Source organism: Benincasa hispida, chromosome 11 (assembly GCF_009727055.1).
Source record: "Benincasa hispida cultivar B227 chromosome 11, ASM972705v1, whole genome shotgun sequence".
In the NCBI taxonomy this organism is placed as follows: Eukaryota; Viridiplantae; Streptophyta; class Magnoliopsida; order Cucurbitales; family Cucurbitaceae; genus Benincasa; species Benincasa hispida.
In genome coordinates this window covers 29,804,705-29,825,172 of record NC_052359.1, presented here as the reverse complement: position 1 = coordinate 29,825,172, position 20,468 = coordinate 29,804,705, and the positions used below count along the sequence as shown (strand labels likewise).

General features: G+C 35.5%; 1 protein-coding gene across 1 annotated transcript; it reads left to right on the top strand.

Moving 5' to 3' along the window:
• The first annotated feature begins 17,987 nt into the window (after positions 1–17,987).
• On the top strand, positions 17,988–18,919 carry LOC120090652. Its single transcript, XM_039048369.1, has 2 exons — positions 17,988–18,086; positions 18,173–18,919. Exons 1-2 carry the CDS (start codon positions 17,988–17,990, stop codon positions 18,917–18,919), a joined length of 846 nt encoding a protein of 281 aa, XP_038904297.1.
• The last annotated feature ends 1,549 nt before the right edge of the window (positions 18,920–20,468 follow it).

The window sequence follows — 20,468 nt, the reverse complement described above, 5'->3', positions numbered from 1 at the left end:
TAAAACACCTAATTCAAACATGAATCATTATTCATTTATTTGATATTTAAATCATATTTAAATATTTTCAACTTTTCAATAAACCATTTAATTCGATAATTTAAACGCTTAATTTTATCGAATATAATAATCCACATCCTAAACTGAATTTGAACATTTTAAATTCTCTTAACACTCTATTCTAAGGTTTAATACTTTTTACATGCTAGTGGAGGGACCTAATGGACGTACATGAGCTCCAACAATTTGAGACTACTTGGTTACACTCTTTAAACCAAATTAATCAATATTCGTTAACTACCAAGACACTGCACTATAGCTCAGTAGTTGCACTTTTCTCACTGTAGATATATTTTTTCCCGCTTGATTTAACCATAATCAATAAGTCGATTCTTCACAGGTTGTTCGTATTTACAGCTAGGTCAAAATTATCGTTTTACGCCTGTAATACATCTTGGTTCTTAAGTCTCAACTGATCATCTAATGATCAATTGATTTATGGTCCTACTAATAAACCAAGCCCTTCTCGGTCATAGAGAGGGTGAGGCTCTTTTGTTCAAAACTAGGAGTCAGTACTTAAGGGAACAACCTATCTGCTAACCTTAAAATGGGTAGGAGTGAATTCCGTCATGTAGGATTTTGTCCCCAGCTATCTATCTGGTCTTACCCCTAAAATGGGAAGTTTATTGAGCGGCGATGTTAAGCCACTCTCAACCATGCAAATTAAAGAATAATTTCGAATAAACAAGAGTTCATAGTTAGCTCAGAGATTGAGTTACCTTAGATCATCTACTTGAAATAGTAAATTTTAACGGTAAACAGTCGTTATAAAGAAAAGTGAATATTTCGTGGTCCGGTCTTATACAAACATCTTTTGCGTAGGATGCCTCCACTCACATGTCGCCACATGAATGACTTTGGGATGAGATCATTTGTATTAATATATAAAGCGGGTCGCATCCATAATGTCCCTAGGATAAGGTACCCAACTCTATCTATATACTTAGACCATTTTGGATATTACTCAAACTTGATCCTCCTTTATATCTCTACATAAAATTTAAGTACTCATGTTATAGCCATGGGTTCGTTAGTTTATTGGATTTAGGAATCTATGAATGCAATTTATATATATTCAATGACAACTTTATTGAAATAATCTCAATAACATCTTTATTGTAAATAAGAATATGTTTAAAGTTTACAAACTACAACTTTTAGGACATATAACCCAACGATTTTGGTATGTTGCAAGACATTTTTCAGCAGATTTGAAGTTGTTCCAATGGATTTTAGTAAGTATTAAGGTTTTGAAACCCTTTTTGGTTGATTATTAATGCTAGAATTTAGGTGTTAACCCTTAACATTTGGGTTTGTTTAGGTTGGAGTTGTTGTTTGGAGCTTAGAAGAGGTTTGGGGTATAGTGCACCCTTTTGTAAGTTGTTTGGAGCTATTTGGGAATTTTGGTTAATTGGGTTTAGACCCCAAAGGATTAATTTAAATTTTAGACTCATTATTTTAGGCCTTGGTTGCTAAATTAAATTTGTGATTTATATTATAGGATGAATTCAAGTCTTTTAAGAACTTTAAAGAGATTAATTACATGGACCATTTTCTTTTTGTAACCAAATTTGAGGTAAGTAATCTTACTACTGGTACCGCCTATGTACTAGGCAATAAATTTAAGATTAATTTTGAGGATTCTAAGACTATTTACATTGAGATGCATGAGGATAAATAAGTTGATCTTGATTATGTTTTGAAGCATGTTATGAATGCTAGCATGAACTAAGTTATTTTGTTATTATGATTTGCTAGATGAACATTGAGCATGATGACATGTAATTGCAAGTTGTGGGACTATATTTTATGATGCATGTTATGTTTATGATAGTGGTAGTTACCCCTACTTGTAATTAGATACCCACTAGAGGTGGTGATCTCCTTTGGGATTTCACCAGAGGTTTGTTTTTCTTTCGGGATTCAACAAAGGTTTATGTTTCCTCCAGGATTCACTAGAGTTGGTGATCTCCTTCAGGATTTCACCAGAGGTTTGTGTTTTCTTCGGGATTCACCAGAGGTTTGTTTTTCCTTTGGGATTCACCAGAGGTTCGTGTTTCCTTCAGGATTCACCAGAGGTAGTGATCTTCTTTGGAACTTCATCAGAGGTTTGTGTTTCCTTCGGGATTCACTAGTGTGGGTACACCTGATCTACGGTAGAGTGGGTTCAATTATTCACTAGTTAGTCATCCCATAGAAAGTAGAAGTTTATGCACGTCCTACTAAAGAGTGGCATCTAAAGGACATAGATGCTTAGCCTGACCCCAATAGTGGGGTTACTTACTGAGTATTTTATACTCGTTATTTCTCATGTTTATTTTTCAGGTAAGGGTAAGAACATGTCGGCGAATGACAAGCAAAATCCGTGATCAAGTAACTGGAACCAGTCATATGCTTCTGCTCATATTTCTAGGATTTTATGTTTTAAAATTTCTAGTCTTGATGTTTGAACTCAAAGTTTTGATATTTGTGCTTTAGGCTTTATAAAAGAATTTTCTAGTTTTGTTTTATGGTTTTAAGGTTACCCTACTAATGAATTTCAGTTATTTAGTTTTAATAAAATTAATTATTTTACGCTATTTATTTGGTTTTACTAAGTCATAAAAAGATGTCAATTTGAATTGTATACATACATGTCTATAGTAACGACCTAATTTAAATCCTAGGGAGCTATGTCATCACAACATGTGATGTTTATTTTTTAATTAATTAACTATATATATTAAATCAAATTTAATATATATGGTTACTTAATTGGTATGTTAATTAATATAATAAATGTTATTTAATTAATTGAACTTAAGTGTAAATTGGAAAAGACTTGGAGAAGAGAATAACAAGGTTATTCTTACGGTGGTGTCCTTGTTCGTGAAGAGGTGTTCATGATCAAAGTAAGAGGATTTATAAGAAATTTGAGATTCAACAAAGGTTTGTTGCTTTATCCATTATTATTTTAAAGCATGCTTTTAAAGCATGTTTCATATAATGTTTATCCATTATTATTTCTGTTTTCTTTGTTGTTTTTGCTTCCTTAAAAACTGAAAAACAAAATACAAGGCGATCTCATGCTTCCGCAAAAATTCAATTTCTTTCACCAATATATACTGGCTCTGAGTTAAGCCATGTTCAAACCTCGAAGTTAGGTTTTCCCTTGTCATAGGCTCAAAAAGCGATTCGAGGATCATCTAGCCTTCCCGTGCTGTATAACAAACTTATTCTACGTTAAACTTCCTTTTAGCCTCCCACCAAGGTGTTATGTTACTCATACATGCCTCGATCACAGAACACCTTATTTATTTTCAACAGCCAATCTCCCTATTTTCCAGCTGTCGGTAGTGTTTCCATGTCCTTCAATCCTAACCCTTTTTGGTTTCACACCTTTGAACAACTCCTGAATTGTTCTTCTACCCTGAGGATGACTTGATTCATCACTACCCTTCTTACAAGGTATTTTGGTAGCATTGTGAGTTCCAGTCTTAGGTTGCTTGCTGGATCTACCACTTTGACATATGATTCAAGTGCTAAATGACACACTCAGTGATAAAATCCTTTTACCTAACCCATGTAATAACCACATGCTGACTTTCCTAATGTAGTCTCAATGTATTATAACTTCTCAACTCAACCCTAGGCCCTCTAGAAACGTGCTTAGACATCCCCAAGTTTCCTTAACCTATAACTCTAGTGAAAGAGATAAATTTGGGAGAGGGTGTGACATTCCTTGAACCCAAGAACAAGTACCAGATATTCTTGTAATACAAAAGCAATATATAAACTAATGTAGATATCATGTGCATATTGTTATGAAATCGATAAATAAAGATAAAGATAAACATAAATGTCTAAACAATAATGAATTCACATAAAGATTTACATGGTTCACTAATAGTGTGTTAGCTAAGTCCACAGGTAGAATGACAACAATTTATTATTAGAAGGATTAATTCAGATTATAGATCAAAGACACTTCTAGGGTTAGAGAGTTTTATAGTACACTTCTCTAAACTCTAGGACCAAAACCGTAAATAACATAAAAATGACAAATACGAATACAATTTAATTATTCGATTCAAGGCATTCTAACATATATATCTTTGAATATGTTAGTGATTACGTGACTATATATATAGTTGTTTTTTTTTTTTTTTTTGTAACTACTCTTTTAGACGTTTTCTGTTTGTGGAATATGATATATATTTAATATACACGAATTTCAATGTTCATATTATTGTATATATATTATATACATGTTGTATATGTGATGGATTGTTGGTTTATTTCAATCATAAATTATGGTATGCGTTTTTTTTTGTCATCAATGTGCGGTTAATGTTAACTATAAATATCTATACATAGTAATAGTATAAACGAGAAGAAAAAAATAACTCTCATCTCCAATAAATCTGCAATATTAAAATTTTTGTGACAATTTTATCTTTGGCCTTTTTTTCTAGTAGCCACAATCTTCTTATAGACCATTGTTTATTGTATATGCTATTTTACACTTAACTAGTAAGATGTATGTGGCTAAATTTTTTTATGACATAAAATTTTAAGATATAATTTAAATTTTGATTGAATATTCATTGAATTTAATTAATAAATATTTAAAATAAATTAAATAATGAAAAAATGGCGCTTAAAACTATAAATTTCTTGTTTCAAGTTAATTTACAATTAAATAAATATAGACAGTTGAATAAAATTAAAATAAGCGACATAATAACATGAATTATTATTTCAATTATGGAATAATTTGTTGATGATTGATTTTTAGAAGGAAAAGAGGATGTATTTCAAAAGAATTATATACCTCATTTTATTTTTAAAATTAAACAAATATTTAATAAATTGGACATTGAATAAAGGAAAATCTATTGTAATCAACATTTCTAGTATGTGTGGGAGACAAATTTATGGATATATTCATGTTATGCTCTTTATTGAAGATAGGGAAAATTTTGTAAATTGTTTTCTCAAATTTTGATAAGTAAAATTGAATATTGTTTTCTTATTATTAGGTTCTAATCTCCCAAATTAGTTTTTAAAATAAAATTATATAATAACTAAGGTTCCATTGGATAATCATTTAATTTTTTGTTTTTATTTTTTAAAATCAAGTTTATATCATATCCATATTTTTTATCATGATTTGCATTTTTTTTAAGTTCAATGGTTGAATTCTTAGTCAAATTCCAAAAAACAAAAATAACTTTTTGAAAGCTACTTATTTTAGTTTTCAAAATTTGGCTTGATTTTTAAACCATTGGTGAAAAGTAGACAATAAAAGAAGAAACTTGGAGGTGGAAGTAGTATATATAGACTTATTTTTCAAAAACAAAACCAAAAACAAAAAACAAAATGGTTACCAAATGGATCCTAAATCTTCTCCTAACAAGATTAGTGTTTTTAAGATTTTGTTTCCTGTTACTTGGATTTACTATTGGTATTATATATTTTTTAATTTGTTGATCAATGATTTTGATACTTTTTTTTTTTAGTATGCCACAAGATACAAATCTTTAAAAAGAAAACTTAAACCAGCAAAACCAAGAACTATGATAAGATGAAAATGATTTTTTTTTTTTTGAAAAAAAAACTACCACTTCATATTTTTATTTATTTGTTCTTAAAAAATAAAATTTCGAGAGTTTTTAACATATAGATACAAAAATATTTTATAAGTTTAATATTTCTTGTAGAAAAATAAATAATTTTATGTATGTTAATGAAAATAAACCACCAAAATTTGAGCAACGAAATCAAACATAAAGTTTATAAGCAATCAAATATAAATTAAAAATTTGAACTTACCAATTTTAAAAAATCAGCAAAAATGATAGACTAAATCTACAATAGTACATTGAACTAAAAAATCTACAATTATCGATTGTGAACTGTGAGAGAAGAATCTATGTATGATGCTTACAAAAAGAACTATGTGTACGATATAATAAAGAAACAACTTTGAAAATTTTGCCTCTACATAAAAAACAAAGAAATAAAAATTGAATTTGAATTTAATTCTTAGATTAGAGATTTCACAAACTATTCAATTTCAAATCACAAAAGACAAAGTATCTATAAGTGTAGACAATACAACATCTTTAATTATTGTTGAAGACAAAAAACAAGGCCAATGTTACAGATTTTATGCTTCACAATTTTTATGATTATTTTGTAGAGATTTGAAAAAAGAGTTGGGAACTACATGTTGTAGATATCGATGGTTACCAATATTTATCAAACTTCTAAAAAGAAAGTGTACGGACCAGATTGATTCAATATGACAACGTGGCAAGATGATAAAACAAGACAAAGAAACTATTCAATTGGCCTTTACACAGAAAACAAAAACATAAAAAATGAATTTGAACTTGGTTCTTGATTTAGAAATTTCATAGATTATCCAAATGTGTAGACAATATAACATCGTTGTTGGAAACGGCAGGACCCTTAGTACGATGAACAGTAAACTGTCAAGGCACGACGGTCAAGCGAAGAGCAAAACTTGCAAGACAGAAACTCGTTATAGGCTGAGTCATGGAGCTCGCTCTCTTTAAAACATTTCGCGGCTCTGTCTAAGTGTGCAAGCAGGTCTGAAAACTGCCACGTCGTCCCCAGGATAAAACAACCAAAAGAACCCGATCGAAAATGCACCGTTACCGATCGGAACACACACCCTTTCTAAACTCACAGCTCAGAAAGCTAAGATGGAGGAGGAGAGGGAGAGGAAAAATGAAGTGATAAGTGAAGAATCAATTATGCATCTTCGAATTGTTGAAGGCCAGGCATTTTATAGGCCTTCAGCGTCGAACCGTATGGAGCGAAAAGGGCTCTCTGCCTCAAAACGTGCACGGATGAAATGGAATGGACGGATGAAATGGAACGGGCGGACAAACGCGGACGAAATGGAACAGATCGTTTCCTCCTTTTTCTGGTTAAAAAATAATAAAAATAATAAAATAATATTTTTATTAAAATTAATCATCACACACGCGCCATACCCAACCGACCGGAGGCGGCAGCGCACGTGTGGGACATCCACCGAACTCACATTGGTCTATCTTCTCACTCCCTCGAAAACATGGGTACCCCTTGGGGCCCAAACCCAAAACTCAAGATTAGAGTACATAAAGGAGACTTCCACCACCAAATTTTTCAATGTGGGATTCTCCAACCAAAATGGTTGGTTCTCTCTTGTTTTGAAAGTTAAATTTTCATCCAACAATCCCCTACTTGGAAATTTAAACAAAAAGAAAAAGAGAGAAAATATTTTCATCGAGTAGTTTCAGTCTATACAACACTGTGCATAAGCAAAGGTGTCTTACGACTTGAACCTTTACATAGTGTAGATGATTCAGAATATACTAGAGTAATCCTTGGTTTTGAACTCTATCTCTAACAGCATCTCACACAGAGTGTTATTAGGGTGTAGTACGAAAGCCCGTGCTTTAAGGCCTAGCATGTGAATCCCGATTTAGTGAATGCTCTAGAGAGTTTGCCTAAAAACTTCATAGGAAGCGACCCTCACTTCCACATTCACATAGGTGAGTCTATCAAGAGTACTCCTGTAGCTAGGTACCCCACTTGTCATGAAGTATAGATCTCATTAAGAATTGAGTTCAACCTTTCTTATGCTTCAGGATATCATGCTCAGACTTTAAGTCATAGGAATGGAACTCTGTGTTTGGTTTAGCATGATTCACTATATATCACTCGTGACTAATTATTACCCATTGAACCTGTTTCTTGGGATCTTCAGTCTACAGGTTGGGTTTTCCTCACTGTGATTCATCTTTCGATAGGCATGAGTCTCATTCTTTCTGAGGTTCTGACAACCTTTTCTCTGGCCTGTCCTTTCGTCAAAGGATCTGTCAAATTTTCATCAGTCCATATGTGATCCACTCTAACTGCACCAGTAGTGAGAAGCTTTCTAATGGTACTGTGCTTACGACGTATTTGACGTCTCTTTCCGTTGTAGTAATGGTTTTGAACTTTTGCGATTGCTGCAGTACTATCGTAATGGATCAATATGACTGGTATCGGCTTTTCCCATAAGGGAATCACTGATAGCAGACTTCTAAGCCAATCCGCTTCTTCACTAGCTGTCACTAGTGCTATCATTTCTAACTCCATTGTAGATTGGGCTAAAATAGTCTATTTCTTGGACTTCCAAGAGACAGCTCCGCCAGCCATATTAAAGATATATCCACTTGTAGCCTTTGAATCATCTGCAAGAGAGCTCCAATCAGCATCGCTGAACCCTTCCATGACAGCGGGAAACTTTTGAAAATGTAATCCTAGGTTTTGGGTTTTCTTCAAGTATCTCATGACCCTTTCTATAGCATTTCGATGCTCTTTACTAGGTCTGCTTGTAAACTTGCAAAGTAATCCTACAGCATAAGCTATGTCAGGCCTGATGCAGTTGGCAGCATATCTAAGACTGCCTATGATGCTCGCATACTCAGATTGATTAACACTGTCACCAGTGTTCTTGAACAACTTGACACTAGGGTCATAAGGAGTATAGGTTGGTTTACACTCAAAGTAATTATATTTCTTTAGAATCTTTTCTATATAGTGAGATTGATCCAAAGAAATTTCCTTTTCAGACCTATTTACTTTTATGCCTAAGATTACACTAGCTTTTCTTAAGTCTTTCATGTTGAAGTTCACACTCAATATTGATTTTATATCATTTATGACGTGCAATTTCAACTCAAAGATCAATAAATCATCTACATATAGACACAAGATAGCGTAGAGGTTATTATCAAACTTATAGTAGATGCATTTGTCACTTTCATTGACCTTGAAACCTTTAGACAGGATAAGGTTGTCAAACTTTTCATGCCATTGCTTAGGAGCTTGTTTTAGTCTATAGAGAGATTTTTCTAATTTACACACCTTATTTTCTTGACCATGGACAACAAAGACCTCAAGTTGTTCCATGTAAATCTCTTCTTCAAGTTCACCGTTTAGAAAAGCAGTTTTTACATCCATCTGATGTACTACGAGGTTATAAAAGGCAGCGAGAGAGAACAAGGCACGGATAGAGGTAATTCTAGTCATAGGGGAGAAGGTGTCAAAGAAATCTAGGTTTTCTCTCTGTCTAAAGCCCTTCGCTACTACCATGGTTTTAAATTTGTCGACAGTCTCATCAGGTTTAAGTTTCCTCCTTAAGATCTATTTGCACCATATTTTCTTACATCCTGGGAGTAGATCTACTAAGTGTCAAGTCCTATTTGACTCAAGTGAGTCCATCTCATCATTTATGGCTTCTTGCCATAGGTTGACATCTACTGAGGACAAGGCAGCTCTCAGATCTTTAGGGTCTTCTTCTACATTGTAGATCAGGAAGTCATTTTCGAAATCTTTGGCGGTTCTAGCTCTTTTACTTCTTCTAGGTTCTAGGTCAGTTTCCTCTCTAGGGTTAGGATTTCTAACTAGGGTTATACCACTTGATCCAGAGCCCCCACTATTCCTTGATTTAAAAGAAAATCTATGTTCAAAGAAGTCGACATCATTTGACTTAATGATCACTTGGTTCCCTAAATCATAGAACCTATAGACTTTACTATTTAAGGAATAACCTATAAAGACACATTCGTAAGCTCTACTAGCCAACTTTCTCCTTTTTGGTTATGGAATCCTTACAAAGGCTAGACAATACCAAGTTCTAAAGTAGGACAAGTTTAGTTTCTTATTCTTGAGAATTTCGTAAGACGAAGTTTTGTTTTTAGATTTCGGGATTCTATTTAGGACATAACACACGGTAAGGATGATTTCACCCCACCAATAAGACGCGGCTCCTGAACTAAGGAAAATAGCAACTACTAGCTCAGCTAAAGTTCTATTTTTCCTTTCGGCTTTTCCGTTCATTTCAGGAGAATAAGGTGCGATCTTTTCGTGTATTATTCCATGAGAGTTAAAGAACTCATTAAAACTGTCTGAGTCATACTCGGTTCCCATATCACTACAAAGTCTTTTAACCTTTCTATTAAACTAATTCTCTATTTCAGAAATAAAAAGTTTGAAGGCTTCAAAAGCGTCACTTTTGTTTTTCAGCAAGTATACAAAAGTAAAATCAGAGCAGTCGTCAATAAAGGTAATGAAATATCTTTTACTATTCCTAGTCAAGATGCCATCAAATTCACAAACATCAGAATGAATCAAATCTAGAGGCTCAGAATTCCTAAGTACAGATTTATGCGGAGTTTTAGTAATTTTAACTTGACTACAATACTCACATTTATCAAAATCATTCGTGGATAACTTAGGTATCATTTTCAGCATAATCATGTTACTAATTAAATTCTTATTCACATGACAGAATCTAGAATGCCAAATATTCATGGAACACAACATATACACAGGAGATTTCATTTTATTAAGGTCTAAATTTAATTTGAACATTCCCTCAGTTGCATACCCTTTCCCTACAAATACATTATTTTTGGTAAGAGTATATAGGTTTGACCCTATAATTTGAGTAAACTCGGCTTTGTTGAGGAGATAGCCCAAAACTAAATTCTTTCTTATCTCTGGAGTGTGTAGAACGTCTTTCAACGTAAGGGTCTTCCCAGAGGTAAACTTCAGTTTCACCTTGCCGATTCTAGCAACTTTCGTGGAGTGGTGATCTCCCAACAGAATATTCTTATCCTTAGTTTCAGTATAAGTTTTAAATAGACTAAGATCGTGACAGACATGGCATGCAGCGCCAGTGTCTATCCACCACCCTTCACAACCACCGATCACATTTACTTCTGTGATCATGGCGACTAACGGTTCTTCTGTCAGGTTCGCCTGATCAGCAAGACGACGCCTGTTCTTACAGTTCCTAGCTATGTGCCCAGGTTTATTACAATTAAAGCAGAGGAACTGTATTGTTTCTCCTGAAGGGGGCTTCTGTTTTTTCTGTTGGTTTTAGTTGCTAGAGCCACAGTTCTGACCTTTCCTCTTTGTCCCCTTAGATTTTTTGTCAGGTTTTACCATGGCAGAGGCAGGTTTTCGAGGTACTGCATTCACTTCCTTCCTCTGGTCCTGCTTCTGAGCTTCCTCCTGGATCCTTAGCCAGGTTATAAGACTCTCCAAGGAGAACTCCTTGGTCTTATGCCTCAAAGTGTTCTTAAAGTCCTTCCACAAAGGATGCAGTTTATCAATAATAACAACAACTTGGAATTGTTCGTCTAGAGGCATAACCTCAGTGATTATCTCCTGTGCTATCTTTTGGAGTTCATGGGATTAGGCCTCCATGGATTTGTCATCCGTCATCTGAAACTTGAGATAACGGCTAACAACATATTTCTTCGACCTGGCCTCTCGATGTCATACTTCTTTTGCAGGGCATTCCAGACTCCTTCGCTGTCTTCATTGTACTGTAGTAGTCATACATATTATAAGTCAAACCATTTTAAATGAAATTTTTATAAAGAAAGTCTTTCTCCTCCTGGTTAGTAGCTTCTTTTATCTGTTATTCAGTTGGTTTTTCTAAAGGGACGATCAGCTTAACTCTGGTACAAGTTTTGGCAACTTTCTTGACGGTGAGAAAAAACAGCATCTTTTGCTTCCACCGCTTGAAGTTCGCTCCTTCAAACTGGAAAGGACGGTTGAGGTCAGATATCATAACGTCATTGTTGCTACTAAGGGCCATTGATGATGTGGCGTAAATGTCTTAAAATTGTTGGAAACGGTAGGACCCTCAGAATGACGAACAATAAACCGTCAAGGCACGACGATCAAGAGAAGAACAAAACCTGCAAAACAGAAACTTGTTATAGACTAAGTCATGGAGCTCGCTCTCTTTAAGACGTTGTGTGGCTCTGCCCAAGTGTTCAAACAGGTCTGAAAATTACCACGTCATCCCCAGGATAAAACAACCAAAAGAACCCGATCGAAAATGCATAGTTACCGATCGAAACACACACCCTTTCTAAACTCACTGCTCGGAAAGCTAAGATGGAGGAGGAGAGAGAGAGGAAAAATGAAGTGATAAGTGAAGAATCAATTGTGCATCTTCGTACTGCTGAAGGCCAAGCCTTTTATAGGCATTCAGCGTCGAACTGTAGGGAGTGAAAAGGGCTCTCCACCTCAGAACATGTGCAGACAGAACGGAATGGGCGGACGAACGTGGACGGAACGGAACGAAACATTTCCTCCTTTTTCGATTAAAAAATAAAAAAAATAAAATAATAAAATAATATTTTTATTAAATTAGTCATCACACACACACGCGCCACACGCGACCGAACGGCAGCGCGCATGTGGGACTTCCATTGAACCCACATTGGTCTATCTTCTCACTCCCTCCAAAACATGGGTACCCTTTGTGGCCCAAACCCAAAACTCAAGATTTGGGTACATAAAGGAGACTTCCACCACAAAATTTTCCAATGTGGGATTCTCCAACCAAAAAGGTTGGTTCCCTCTTGTTTTGAAAGTTAAATTTTCACCCAACAATCGTTGATCACTACTGAAGACAAAAACAAGTCCATTTTAAGAAATTTGATGCTTCACCATTCTTATGCAAGGAAAAGTTGGGAATTACATGTCGTAGATATCAATCATATAATATGATGATATGGCAAGATGAGGAAGTGTTGATAAAAATACAATCTTATCAATCACATGAAATGATGGGAGTAAATAGAATTAGATAAGTGGTAACTACCCGTGAGAGAGATAAGGGTATAGTATACATTTTTTAAATTGATGGGCAATATGGAAAGATAAAAATTCTTCCTTATGCACCTTTAATAATATAGTATAGATGAGTATGGGTGAAAATGTTGTTGAGTATATATCTTAGAACCAATTTTCCCATTAAAAGGAAGCACTCATTTGGACATACATATTGCTTTATTACTCCTTTTTCTATGGTGGTATTTGAAAAACTGGAGAGCAATTTGTAATTTGGATGAAAAATCAACCACCCTTCTTGTGTATCATTGTTCTCTTTTATACAGAAGAATCTGGCAGAAAGAAAAGAAATCAACAAGAAGAATATTAAAAGAATGTGATTGGTGCAATCAAGGATTTGGCTACACATTGATCCAAGCTAACGACTATATTATAAGTCAATGGGCAAACTTTCTTAATGAGAATGTGTGCAGCTATCCAAGCCTTAAAGATAACATGTTGATTTAGCTTGGTTTTGGGAAATGTCTTGATTTACCATTAAAAATGTGTTGTTCCCATAAATGTTTGGTTTTGTTGTGATTTTCCTTCAGTGTCTGATATACTGTGTTGCCTAATATCCTTCCTCTCTCTTGAAGGAAATGGGTAAGCAAACACCAAACTTATTTATCAGATCCCAAAACTGAAACTTCGCGAGTGGTTTAGTTAGCATATCAACCACTTATTGATGTGATTGAACATACTTAAAATGCCCTCTCTCAGATTTACGTTTTTCACCTAAGAGGAGGCGTGAAGAGAGCAAATACCACCATTTTGTGATACTTACTGTCCGCCTTGACCTGTTTTGCCTACAACTTACAAAACCCAGTATACAATGTAACTTAAAAATAACTTATTTTATTACAACAAATCTAATGTATATACAACTTATGTTTGTCAACTTCTAAACTCCAATATATACGCCCCAAATGTCTCAAGTACTAAAGCAAAACAAATAACCAACTCTGTGATGTGGCAGACCTTGACATCACGTGGCACCCTGGAACTCTTTCCTTTTGCTACCTTGGGGGAGGAGGGACAAAACATTTGGAAAACATGAGCTGGGAAGCCCAGTGAGTGACATTGTAATATCAACATAGAGTTTTTCTTTATAAATACTTTTGGAAAATCTTTATAAAGCAAGATCTATTTAATAAAAAGATCTTTATATTTAATAAAAAGATCTTTAACATTTAATAGATTCCAAAGCATATTTACAATCAAGTTATCCTTAAAAATTATTAACCAAATCATAATCAAGAAGCCTTGGAAACATATGCAAGTCAGTGAAATAGCATGATTATATGTCCCTTCAAACAAATCAGAGATAATGTCCACATAAATTCCATCCAAACCTAGGAAACCACACCAAATCTTGTATACCCATTACACCACTGGTACCGAGATACTCAACATTAAGATATCTGGTCCTATGTGCACAATTAGACATTTTTCGCCATACGTGCATGGGGCACGATGACATTATTCGGATACACAATCTAGTAGTTTGAAATCTATTTCTATCAAATCCATAATATTCAAATAAAAAATAATTTAATTGACCTAGGAAATCCAACACAAACATGATTTTCAACAAAGTAGTTAAAATCCAGTGATTTTCAATTAAAACTGATTAATTCCATGGAAATCACAATTCAATAGCATAAAATATACATAAAACATATTAGACTTGAGTTTCATTTTCAAATCATACCCATTATAGTATTGTATGCACATATCTTGTGAATCAAATACTTAAAAATAAAACTACTCACAGTTCACTGGTAAGGCTCCTCTTTCTCCAAACCTTTCTAGCTTCCTCGTCTCTTCTTGGATCCCCAGTCTTCCCTAATATCCGCTTGTCCTAAATTTATCCAAAAATTCCTTCCATACAAGGTTAAAATATCCTTAAATACCTCCTTGGCCCTAAATTTCACTCACCAACTCAAATGGATGCCAAGCTAGGCGTTGGACACTTCACAGATAGAAAATTGGCCGTGGGTGCACGTTGGAGAGTGCTGAGCATGCAGGAGATGGCTGATGGGCGTCGGTGCTGTTATCATTGGGCACGTGGTAGGGACAATGCAGGCATTGTATGCGTGTGGTTTGCCAAGTGGTTGTGCATGTGAGGAGTGTGCAGGGTTTGTGATGGGCACGCGCGTGACACATTAGCGAAGAGATGCGACAGTTGGCCACAACATGTGCTACACACATGGGAGTGATAGAGCTAGGCGCGTGCTTGGCCTGGGCGGCAGACTGACCTCCTACAATTTCTTTCAATTTTTTCCAAGCTTTCTAACCTTTAATTATTGCCCAGGGACTTATTCCATTCAATACTCTTTAAAATGACTTAAGAATTTCTTGATTTTCTCGAGTAAAGTGGAAGTAGGCTTCCATTTTCTCGTATTCATAGTTACGCAAGGTTCACCACTAGGCGCCAGTTCTTCCTTGCATGCATGCCTATGTGTCCTCAACATGCTTACTTCAACACACAACACTTATTTGAGGTGTCTTCATCAGATTTTTGCATGGTCTTCTTTTCTTTAAATGCAACTACCTCACCCTCACTTGCTATCAACTTGGCCTTTATCCCCAAGCAACCTTACTTGGACATATATGTCCTTCAAGTTCAACGCATGCTCTTCCTCCATGCGCCAAAGACCACTCACACCCTTTTACTAACTCTTCCACTTGGTACACCCTTAAGGTAGACACTCTAGGCTAACTTCCTAGGCTATGTGTCCAATAGATCCTTTTTAGGTTATGCATCCCATGCATCTAAAGTATACTACCAAACCAAGACTATCACCTTATGACTATGCACCCAAAGAGGGATAAGTTGGTCTCCTTATATTTTCCTCCTTTAAGCGTCCAAACTATCTATTTTTGGTTAAGCCTTCACCTCCCTTGAGGTATGCATTCTAGTATAGCTCCCTAGGTGAGCATTTCCCTTGTCTACAAGGTTTGAGTCCAAAACTCCTCAACCATGCATCCAACCCTAGGGATGATGAGTGAACTTGTCCATGCTTCCAACAAAGATTAAGTCTTACTCTTCTCCTACTAATACTTAGTCAAAATCCTAATTTTCTACTACAAAATATGTCCAACCCTTATTTCCAACACAACTAATTTTACTCCTCCTTCTTTTCACCTCCTAGTCCCAACGTTCCTAAATTCAATGGATAGTTGAATACTTAGCTAAATTTCAACCCCAATATACTATGCGTCCCAACCTTGCATTCCATCCTATTCCTAACTCACTTGGTTGTTTAGTGTTCTGTAAACTTATGTGGAGGGAAAATAAATCGAGGGCTTGCAAAGAGCCACTTTTTCGCACAAAGAGTGGTAGTCTATTTCAAAGTATTTGGTGCATGCGTGGAAAGCAGAATTCATTAACATGTGAAAGACATTCATGCGGTCATGGCAGTATCTTTGGTAACTTGTATTTATACAAGTTATTGTTTCTTCAAATTAGAATATTTAGAGGTTATTGATGAGAAAACCATTATGATCAAAAGAAAAATAGGGTGAAATTTCCTTTCATGTGTTTATTGAATTCAAATCCAAGGCTTATGCTCATTCGGTGAATGAGCAAGAAAATAGGTGAATTCAAAGAAGAATGATCCATGTGTTGAAGACAATATATAGTAGAAGAAGTGATTGTGACAAAAAAGTATCAAATGCATATGAGCGGACCACTGACAATTGCAACAATCAACGTGAAAAAGCTGTTTGGTGCGTCTGCCATATTTCTGAGTGGCAGAATGGTCTCACGTATAGTCTTATATAAAGTGCCTTTGCAAAAAAGGAAAAACATATATTGATATAAATATCGAGACACACAGAGAAATATGATCGATGAAGAACATTCAAATTTTTCGAGAGAATCCTTCTCGTGAACCACCTCTATCGCCATCGCCACCGAAAAGAATAATTTGAGAGAGCCTTCATCCCAACCTTCCGCCGCATCCACAAGAACATGCAAGCAAGACCATCTCTTCAACTCAATGGGGGCAAGAGATTGCTACCGACAATTGCTTTTCATTCCATTCATCATTCTTCCTATATTCTTTGGTTTTATATTTTTGTATTTTTGATATATATTGTACTAAACTATTTTCTACATTAATACATCATGACTTTCATTTTTATCCTCAATTTCACTTTTACTTTTCCCTCATCCATGAGTAGCTGAATCTTTAGAAGGTTGGATTGAGTTTAGCATCATTCTGGTGTGCATATTAGAAAGAATAAGTTCATTTGGCTTAATGCATGTTGAATTCAGTCTTTTGGTTTCATCTGGCTAATGGAATGAAATGGTAACAGTCAACTACTCTAGAGAGCAAGTAACTGTGGATCTCATTAAGCCAAGTAAGACATGTATTTAAAGATAAATACAATTTAAGACATATATTTAGAGATAAATACAATTTTACGTTCAAATAATCCAAAGCATGTATTATAAAAATATGATATATGTGGCTAACTCATAGAGAGGTGGGGTATGTTTGAGGTTATGAACATTGTTAGTAACTCAAAACTGCAAATTAGTTTTTGAGTTTATCTAGTCAATTCCTAGTTTCTAGGAAATAGTTGAAGTTATTTTTAGTTGTAGTCAAGTCTAAGTTCCTCTTGTGGAGTTAATGGGATTAGTTTCTAACATTGTGGAATCTATTTTTAGACTTAAGATATGTATCTATATGGAGTTTTCTAGAATGAATTCACACACTTCCCTTTTTTCTCATTTCCCTCTCATTACTTAGAACAACAGTGGTATCAGAACCCTCAATTCTTAAGGGATCTGTGGGTGAGAATCAATGAAATATCTCTGAGAGAAACTGAGTGATATACCTGTAAGAATTGTTAGAGATGGAATTAGGATCAAACAGTCTTTCATCATTGGCTCTACTTGTGTTTGATGGTGAAAACTACCAGGCATGGGTTATCAGAATGCAAGCCTACATGGAGGGTTGTGATTATTGGGAAGCGATTGAGCAAGACTATGGATTGCTCCACTTTCTGATAACCCAACAATACATCAAATCAATACTCACAAGGAGAGGGTCACCAGGAAGGCAAAAGCTCGAGCTTGCCTATATGTAGCTGTGTCTCCCGCCATATTCAACAGAATTATGGCCTTGAAGTCGGCAAAGGAGATTTGGGAGTTCCTTAAAAGTGAGTATGAAGGTGATGAGAGGATTAAAAGCATGAAAGTGTTGAACTTGATGTAAGAATTCAAGAGAATACAAATGAAGGATTTTGAGTCCATTAAAGAGTACTCAAATAAGTTGATTGGGATTGCTAACAAGGCAAGAGCATTAGGAACCAATTTATCTGACAATAGATTGGTTCAGAAGATTCTAGTTTCAATACCTGAGAGATATGAAGCAACCATTACTTCCTAGAAAATACTAAAAACCTCTCAAAACTCAAGGTGATAGAAGTGGTTAGTGCTTTGCAAGCACAAGGGCAGAAGAGGTTGATGAGACAAAAAGGAAGCATTGAAGGGTCATTGAAAACTAGAGTGCAGCAGAGAGAAGGTGGAAGAGAGAAGAAGAAGAAAGGGAAGAAGGGAAGTGGTAGTAGTAGCTTAGAATCTGCTGCAAAGGATGCTGGTAGTACATGCAAGCACTATGGGCAGCAGAATCATCCACATTTTAGATGCTGGAGAAGGCCAGATGTGAATTGTAGAAGTCATTTATTGGGGCACATTGAACGATTCTGTAAGGAAGCAAAAACTCAACAGCAAGGAGGAGCACATGTTGGAGTACATCAAGAAGAAGATCAACTCTTTGTGGCTACTTGTTTCTCATTAGTCACTCAATGTGATGGTTGGTTGGTTGATAGTGGGTGTACCAATCACATGACAAGTGACAAAGAGTTGTTCAAGGACCTTGACAAGTCATTTAAGTCAAGGGTGAAGATAGAAAACGATGAGTATTTTGAAGTAAAGGGGAAGGGCATAGTGTCAATAGAGAGCTATGCTCGAACCAAGTTGATTAGTGAAGTGTTATTTGTCCCTGAAATTTATCAAAACTTGTTAAGCATTGGTCAATTAGTAGAGAAAGGATTCAAAGTGTTGTTTGAAGAAAGAAAGTGCCTCATTTCTGATTCCAATGGGAATAAGTTGTTCAAAATAAAGATACAGCACAAGAGTTTCTTGTTGGATCCACTCGAATAGGAGCAGATAGCTTTCAAGTGTCAAGTGAATGACACTGAGTTATGGCACAAGAGGTTGGGACATTTTCATCAGAAAGGGTTGCAGTATCTGCAGAAGAATGAGATGACAGTAGGAGTACCAGTTTTGGAGGAGCTGAAAACAAACTATAGAGCTTGTTTAACAGGGAAACAAACAAGGTTGCCTTTCAAGAAGTCACAATGGAAAGTAACTAAGAAGTTGTAACTCATCCACACTGACTTGTGTGGACCTCAACCAACTCTCTCACTAAATGATAGCAGGTATTTCATTATTTTTATTGATGATCATACCAGAATTTGTTGGATATATTTCATGAAGCATAAGTCTGAAGTAGCTGAAGTGTTTCTGATGTTTAAAAAATGGTTTGAGAATCAAAGTAACTGTAAGATTTAGGTGGTGAGAACTGATAATGGGACTGAATATACATCGCAAAGGTTCATTTCCTTCTGTGAAGAAGCTGGGATAGAGCATCCGCTCACTGCTCCATATTCTCCATAGCAAAATGGAGTCAGTGAGAGGAAGAATAAGAGTATTATGGAAATGACAAGATGCTTATTGCATGAGAAAAACTTGCCAAAGGAATTTTGGGGATGAAGCAGCAAACACAATAGGTCTTTCTATTGAATAGATTACCTACGAGGGTATTGGAGAAGAAGACACCTTATGAAGCTTAGTTTGATACTAACCCAAAACTGACAAATTTGAAGGTGTTTGGCTACTTGTGTGTTTTTTTTATGTTCCATAGGTGAAGAGAGATAAGTTGAGTGAGAAGGCCGAACCATGAATCTTTGTAGGCTATAGCATGGTGTCCAAAGCCTATAAGATCTATCAACCTCACACAGAGAAGATGGTGATTAGCATAGATGTTCAGTTTTTGGAGGATGAAGAGTGGGACTGGACAGAAGAAGTAAAGGTGAAGCAACAAGAAGTCTCTCTAGATCCTGATGAATTAGTTGATGATGCACCAGTTAGAGGGACTAGAATATTGAGGGAGGTGTATGAAAGAAGTAGTGTAGTTACATTAGAGCTTGTAGGATATGAAGAAGCTAAAGAGATACGAAGTGGATGGAGGCAATGAAGGAAGATTTGAGTATGATAGAGAAAAACAATACATGGGAGCTGGTGGAGAAGCCTGCAGACAGGAAAGTGATTGGAGTCGAATGGGTTTTCAAAACCAAATTGAACCCAGATGGCTCTGTGAACAATCTCAAGGCCAGGTTAGTGGTAAAAGGGTATGCACAAGTCTGGGGAATTGATTTTTCTGAGACTTTTGCACCAGTTGCAAGAATGGACATAATTAGGTTGCTACTGGCTGTCAGCCCAGCATGGACGGAAGGTGTATCAGCTTGATGTGAAGTCAGCATTCCTAAATGGAGTGTTGGAAGAAGAGATCTATGTTGAGCAACCAGACGAATTCATATACCAAGACAAGAGAAGAAGGTTTATTTGTTGAAGAAGGTTCTTTATGGCTTGAAGCAAGCTCGTAAGGCATGGTACAACAAGATGGATGATCACTTGCTGAACTTGAGTT

What these genes read in the sequence shown, in the direction of transcription:
- LOC120090652 (XM_039048369.1), top strand. Translation starts at nt 17,988, where the DNA reads ATGAAGGATTTTGAGTCCATTAAAGAGTACTCAAATAAGTTGATTGGG. An exon ending in ATTTATCTGACAATAGATTG is followed by an intron (nt 18,087 to 18,172) that starts GTTCAGAAGATT and finishes TCAAAACTCAAG; the next exon opens with GTGATAGAAGTGGTTAGTGC.